This window comes from Helianthus annuus, mitochondrion (genome assembly GCF_002127325.2).
Source record: "Helianthus annuus mitochondrion, complete genome".
NCBI classification, from domain to species: domain Eukaryota; kingdom Viridiplantae; phylum Streptophyta; class Magnoliopsida; order Asterales; family Asteraceae; genus Helianthus; species Helianthus annuus.
In genome coordinates this window covers 262,501-270,233 of record NC_023337.1, presented here as the reverse complement: position 1 = coordinate 270,233, position 7,733 = coordinate 262,501, and the positions used below count along the sequence as shown (strand labels likewise).

General features: G+C 42.8%; 1 protein-coding gene across 1 annotated transcript; it reads right to left on the bottom strand.

The window, feature by feature from the left end:
- Positions 1–253: 253 nt before the first annotated feature.
- Positions 254–1,159, bottom strand: atp6 (ATPase subunit 6). Its single transcript has one exon. It carries the CDS (start codon positions 1,157–1,159, stop codon positions 254–256), a length of 906 nt encoding a protein of 301 aa, YP_008999577.1.
- Between the last annotated feature and the right edge of the window lie 6,574 nt (positions 1,160–7,733).

The window sequence follows — 7,733 nt, the reverse complement described above, 5'->3', positions numbered from 1 at the left end:
TTCTAACCTGTCTTTGCCTAGCAAGATACGTCTAGTTCTCCCTCCGCTTGCCTATCTCAGTAGGAAATTGGAACAGTCTCCGATTTCCAAGGCGAAGCCGAGGCAAGAGCTATACCTTCTGGAACCAGAGCAATAACTGCTATAAAGGAAGCAGATGCGCAGGAACGATCCCTAAAGCAAATACTCGGAATGCTCCACGACTAGGTATACCCATTCAGACTCGCTTTTGTTCAATTATAAATAAATAACCACTTTAATGGAGATTTATAGCATCATTCAAGTAAATACAGATTAAGATCGTAAAAACATAAGCTTGTAATATAGCTACACCTAATTCCAGACCGGTTAATGCAAGAACTATAAATAAAGGACCAAGATCCCCTATAAAATACAAAAGATCATTCATACATAGCATAGTCCAAGCGAACCCACTTAAAATCTTTACTAAACTATGACCGGCCATCATATTAGCAAATAAACGTATTCCTAAGCTTAATGCGCGAAAACAATAAGAAATTAGCTCAAGGAGTACTAAAAAAGGTGCTAATGGCAGTGGGACTCCTGCGGGTAATAAGAAGCTTAAAAAATGAAGCCCGTTTCTTTGAAATCCCACTATAGTAATGCCAATAAAAATAGAAAATGAGAGACCTAAAGTAATGAGAAAATGACTTGTAACTGTGAAGCTATAAGGTATCATACCCTGAAGATTACAAAATAACAAAAAAGTAAAAGTGACCAAGATGCAAGGGAAAAACTTTTGTTTAACATTTCCTGAAAGACCCCCTATTTGTTCGTTTACCAGGTTCAGCACGAAATCATAAATAAGCTCTACCAAGGATTGCCAAGCATTTGGTACTAAGTTTCCTCCTCCTTTTTTAGTAACAAAATGAATCAGAAGTAGGACCAAACTGAGAGTTAGCAGCATAAACAAAGATGAATTTGTGAATGAGAAATACAAGTTTCCTATATTCATAGGAATCAATGGGAGAATGGAAAATTGCTCAAGCGGGCTAGGTGCCTGAGTCCGAGTCTGCATCTCAGCAAAAGCACTCAGGTTATAATAATAATAATTATTATGGTAATGGTGATAATCAAAAATTATTGCGTTGTCAGTTACAGTTCTTTCAATCGTTACATAATAATCCTTTACTACTCTCATAACCGGTGTGTGCTTAATAAAAAAAATGTATTCCTTCATAAAAATTAGATTCTTTCTTGTAGTTCCGCTTCTTGCTCGAAAAATGAGGAAAGACTTGTCGGAAATAGTTGGCTTGGTCCGACCAAGAAAGGCATGGGAGTTGTTGGGCATAAAGAAAAGATGCTTCTAAAGCTCTATTTCTTCTCTTATGATATTTCTAGTTGGATTAAAAGATCGCTCCTAAATGAAGTCTCTCTTACAGTTCAAGAGTTTCGAAAGGCTCTTAGCACGGGAAGGGTATTTTACTTCTTAGAAGGAGATAAACTACCTAGATCTTTGTATGTATGGGTCTCTTTAATTGAAGATAGGAAAAAGACAGAGGAAATGGCGGAGCGAGTTCGAGCTCTTGTTCCTCAAACACTGAGACTGAGATAGCAAGGAGCCTAGACGGCCTAAAGGCTGGTCTCTCACTCAAAAACAATACGGGAACCAAGTTCTTTCAGTACCGAAATTAGTCATTGTTGAGTCTCAAGGTAGTCTGAGAGATAGAACCGGTGTTTTTGGCTGTCTACTTGAATTATCTGTTACACCACCTGGGGCTAAGGCTGTTGAAGGCAAGTCAGTAAAGATAGATTACCGAGTTGAGGATGGGATAAGTGCCATAGAAAGCTTGAAGTTTCCTCCTGTAGGTAGCTCAAAGTACGGTTTCGAAGTCAACTTCCCTTATTCTATTTTATTTCGGGTAGCTAAGACTTGAAGTTCAGTTATCGGAAGAAGTTATGTCTCAAGTGAAGTCATCTGATGCCAATCCTCGCCTCATAACGAGTAATGTCGGCAGTATCGATCGAAGGATAGGGATGTTCCAGAAGTAGTCTCAAGGAAAGTTAGCTCTGTTTATGCCAAGGCAGAGGAAGAACTGGTTGGCAATGAGTAAGAGAATGAATCCCCCGCCGAGTCAGTTGATGAGAAAGAGTCTGTTGCTGTGTCCACAGCTTTTTCAGGAGAGTCAGTCATCGGGAGAGAGGTGGCAGGCGCGGCAGTAGTCTTTGTTGCACGAGTAGCTGGATAGGCTGGATATTCTAGTCTTTTCGAAACTAACTATGACACTACGTTCCCATAAGACATGGAATTAGACTGTTTACTCGAAGTATGGAATAGTTGTACCTTATTGAGCGAAGTCTGCTCTCGTTTCATCCGGGGGGATATGGGAGTTTCACTCAAGAATGAATCTGTTGTTTTGTCTCATTCTTTCTCTACCTACATTAGCATGGGAATGAGTGACTAATAACGAGTGAACGAGAATGGCTTTGCTTGTGCTTGCCCGCCCTTCCAAGTTTCCTTTTTTTCAGTAGCAGGTTTTGGAGCAGCAGGAAGAGAGATAAATCCTAAGGTCGCAGCTGCCTTCTTGGATGGGTTTTATCTCTTCACTGAAACACTACGATAGTTCAGCTAAGAGCCCTAGAGACAGACGCGAATGAAAGAGCCTTTGCACCAGGCGCTAACCAGTGATCCACCATTCCTTCATGAAAGGCCTACCCCAGCTGCCATAAAGAAGAGGTTCCTTCTCTAAACAGATATAGTATGGAGTCCGGGATAAATGAATCAAGAAGGGATTTCCTCTCAGACAAATTTTCTACATCGCTTGAAGGTGGTGAACTAGGACCCAAGCTTACGATGCGAGACTTCTTTCAAATTACTTTTGCCATTCGAAGCCTTTATTATATATATTATTACCCGGGTGAGATGAGATGGCATTTGTGCGTGCGTATTAGAGGGTGGGCGTGAGCATGGATGCCCGGGCCTTGCAGCTTCTCTTCTATATGGCCCAGCCCTGAATGACTTAAGGGAAACAGCTGGGGACTCTTTATAAAAGCCCCTTTTTGCCATCTTTGACAGCCTTGAACAGCACTTAAACTTAAGAAATGCGGATATATCCTCTTGGCTTACTTTACCCCGACTAAATAATCAATTTCGTATTGAAGTGTGTACGTGACTGCGCATATATAATTGAGACATGCATGAGTAGATACGAGAGAAGGGCGTACCGCTCCAACTGAACTGTGACTAAGATCCTCTGCCGAACCAGCAACAATGTCGGTGAAACAGCTGCTACCTTTAGCTAGGAGCCTCTTTTCCTTCTGCCCAGCTCCCCGTTCGACTTGCATGTGTTAAGCATAATAGCTACTGAAGCAAGAGAGAGCTCAAAGAAAAGGTAAGGCTCTTACATTTCTTACGCAATTTAGGAAGAGCTTCTATTCCATCAACACAAGTTATTCCAGCAACAGCTCTTACTGTACCGTCAACTCCAACTGTCCTTATAGGCGAAAGCCACCTCCTTGACAGATTACGGAGCTACCCAGCTTCTCTTAATGCCAAGTAGTAGAAAAACCGCTTTCCCGAGCTGGCTGGATGATTACTATGGAAGAGTTGGTGAACATTGTTCTGACTCATAGCTCTAAGATGACAATGACTCCCAGTCTCTGGTCAATCCATGCTGATGCTAGAATAGCTTTTCCCCCCGCCCATACCTGGGAAGAGAAAGTACAACCTCTGCTGCATCCTATCCTCTACTAAAGTAGAATTCTTTTGTTCTAGAATCACAGGCATTGGCTAATGATACCACAGACTTTCTGGTTATGTCATACTCAATTCTATCTACTCTTACAGACCATCCCTTGGAGCATACTAAGAAGAAGCCCACGTAGCGGTAGCAGCAACGACATCTTCCTTCTTCCTTCTGGGCTTACTAGCTCAACATAGGCAACGGGTACCAATGCTAGGTTAGAATCCGATACTAAACTCTTAAAGGGAATCATGGTGGCATACGAATAACCTTATCTTGATACCATAGCAAGTGTAAAGACCAATCCCATCATGGCATGATAGGGCCATAAACTAGAGACGATTAGATAGCACCATAAGACATCCTTAGCGAATACTAGCGCCATCCTCAGCCACTGAAGTCAGTCGGAGATATAGATTCGATATAAGCCCCATAGGGATCATAATCGTGATATCCTCCGTCCAGCCCTTAGACTCGTTCCGTTTAACGACTGAACTTGTTGGTCCTAATTTGTCTTTAAACCCATTACCCTAACCAAGCCTTCTCTCCGACATTAGTAGGGAATGACGATCGCACCCACGTTCAGCTATCTATTAAGGCGTTCCCACCTGCATGCCTAACCGCTAAGGCCCATCCTAATACAGTCCTTCTAGATGTATGTATCTTTCTCATTCCCCGCTGTCCTTGCTTGGCTAGCGTGCTACTGGCCCGCCTACTGAACTCCTACTGTCCTGCTACCAAGCATTCTCTCTTTACTCGCCTAAGGGTGCACTAAGAAAGATTGCTACAACGACAAAAGGAAAGAAAATATACACCCATAAATCGTAGACCCCTCGCCTACCTGCACTGACTTTCCTTGCCTTACGAAAAGCATTTCAAAAGTTTCTGTTTTGACTGGTAGTAGTACAAACCTATCTATTGATTAAGGTAAGGTTCACATCGCTATCTAAGCGCAGACGTGACTAAGCGTCTAGGTGTTCGAAGCATGATTCATCAACTGGTAAAGGGAGTAGTTCATCGGAAACCATTCCTCTCAGGAAAGCGAAGCTAACCGCTTTTAGGCTGCTTTCGAAACATTCTTCATCGACAGGGAGCAAGCTCAGTCATTACAACTTGGGCAAAGCCGATTGCTTTCTTCCGGAGAATCTATGGCAACGTGAGAAGCTAAGTTTCTAATTTGATCACAAAAAATAGGTAGCTCAAAGCGCCAACCCTTCCTCTTAGACACTACTACTGATCAGCATGACTTTCTTTCTTGAGTAAGGTAAAGGGGTACGGAAACGTCCTCTTATCACAGCTTGAACGGGATTCATTGTTGGGAAGAAGACGAAGTCGATTCAATCCAACTCCAACCGACCGGCTGGAGAGATATTTAGTCATGAAATAAATAAGAAAGAGATTATTCCCTAAGAGCTTGTCCAGTACCTTTTGTTTAGAGTCTTTCTACTTTCTGTCAGCTATAACCAAGTTGCTATTTCGGGGTTAAGGAAATGAATTGTAAGTCGCGTAATCCCCCTTCCTCCCTTGCAGTAAAAACTCTCCTCTAATAGCAGAAAGCTTCCATGCCCTATTCTCTATTTTGGAAAAGGACCTCTTACGGCAGTTGACAGTGGAAACTTTCCAGCTAGCGATTGATCCAGTTACCGGTAAAGGACAGTTGACAGAAGAAAGAAGAGAGATGAGCTACTATCACTCAAGAACTAGAAGAAGGAAAGAAATCGATTCACTTCGCCAGCCTTGAACTCCTCTTTCTTGGATCGTTGTTTGCGACAGACCGATTGAGACAGATCTAGAGATAGAGCTGCAAGGGAACACTTACCAATACCTACTGCGGATCAGGCTGAAGCTATTGTTGCATCTCCAGCTTCTACTATTGTTGCACCTCCACTCTAGCCTTGATGCGCGAGGGGCTCTCGGAAAGAGGGGGCAAAGCAAAACCAAGAGGAGGTCGTAGATACTATACCTGGAAGAAGTCTCTCTCGTAGGGCATTTTTCTGTAGTAATGTATTTCGGTGTTTATCGTAGCCCACGGAGCGGTAACGGGCGGAAAGAGCTATGATAGGAGTCGATGCCTTTCTGTCCCATCTGAAAGAAAGGCTGAAAGCAAAAGGAGATCGCTTTCGATTAAGGATCAAGCCCAGGAGGAAGCAGTCGTTGGACATGTCCCTTCTTTAAAGTAAAGGTAGGAGAGTGAGATGACTTACTAGGACAGAGGGAGCCAAAGGGAATCAATAGTAGAGTAGACAGGTCTTCCCCTGAACTTAAGCCATAGATGTACCCATCGATACAATAGACCAATAGAAGAGACAGCCAAGCCAGTAGAGCCAATGCCAGCGACTCCTGTAAGCCATAAAGCGACGGGCTAACCGGCACTCCTTGTCGGCAGATCGTTTGCTGTGAAGTTTCATGTCGGATTGCACACTAGCTTTGCCTTTCAGTCGAGCTGAATGACATTCACCCTCTCTGCGTGATTCCCATTTATGATAAAGCGTGTACTGATGGAGTCGGCGAGCAGCACAAGAGGTTCTTTCTAAGTCGGAGTATCGGGACTCGCACTCATTGAACTTCTTGCGCAGAAGACGCACAGGACAAGCATTCTCGCGCATACCCCCTATTCCCTATTCTTTTAGTCAAGCCTATACTCTTTACTCTTTTTTACTCTTTTCAAAAAGGAAAGCAGTAGACCTATATGAACTGAATAAAGATAGGGATGTCGCTAATCGCCTACTCGATTGACAGGCATAGCTTTGATAGCTGCTTTATCTGCCTGAAGTCGGTTATTACTTGTTCCATGCTTGCAGCTCTGATTGAACATGCTCAAGGGTTCGAACAAGCCCCCCATCTCAAGTCAATTTTCATTCGCTTATCCTTCTCCGACGTCCCTACTTCGCTTGCAGCACTCCTTCTCTTTCTCAGGGAAAGCATATATCTACTGTACAATGAATAGCTGGGGAATACTCGCTTCAAGGTAATAGCAAAGAAGAAAAGGAGCTCTTCTTATGAATTCGATAAGGGCATGAAATGAGTCTACTGAAGTATTAGATCAATTCTAGGTAGAGAATCCACTTTATTTATTTATAGGATTCTGATCGATAACCTGTCTATCATTACTATACAAAATTTCCTGATGTTGAATGAGGAGTGGGAAATGATGCCAATAAAGAATAGACAGAGGGCAAAGCTGCTTAAATCAATAGATTGGAGTTCCTCTTCTCTTATTGTTGTTGACGGGAAAGGGATCTTCAAAAGCAAATACAGATGTTACGTTCTATTCTATGAATGAATCAATCAAGAAATAAAACAAGTTCGAATCTATTTACATCTTAGGATGTTAGTGATCGAACCGTTGGCTCTAAGCTAAGTACCTAAGTCGCTAGTCCTGGGAAGGCTTAGCATCAATAAAATGGTAAAGGGCGCTTCATTCAATAGATTGGACAGATGGGAACCTCTTTCTTTAATAATAAGCTGCTAGCGGGTGTAATCTGATTGTTTATAATGAGAATGAGGTTTGACGAATGGATGGAGTTCACGTAGCCATAGGCTTGGTTAGTGAGTAGATGTCATCCCGGGCTAGGAATCAGTCCACCGAAGAAGGCGAAGTAGCGAGTCTGGGGGCGCTATCGGCCATGTTCACTGATAAGCTTTGTTTGCTTCCTTTTTCCGATACCGTGGAAGAAAGCTAAGTACCACAGTAAATGGTAGTTAGGGAATGAGAGTCAATACAGCAAAGGAAGGGTATGTAATAATACAGATGATATAAATTATATCACTCGCGTCGGTGTTATATCGCTCAACAACAAGCACCTTCCCCGTTGGTGGGACTTCTATTGCACCTGTCTCGCGCAACAACTAGCATCTGCCCATGTCACGCACCTGACCAACAACAAGCCTAACTTCAATAACAAGCCAATTCTCTCGGTCTTCTCTTGCACCTGTTGAAGAAGTAGATCTCTCGACTCCGGTCTCATTACTTGAGGATTCGATCCATGAATAGGGCTTAACGCACCTGACACCACTCTTTCTTTTCTTAGC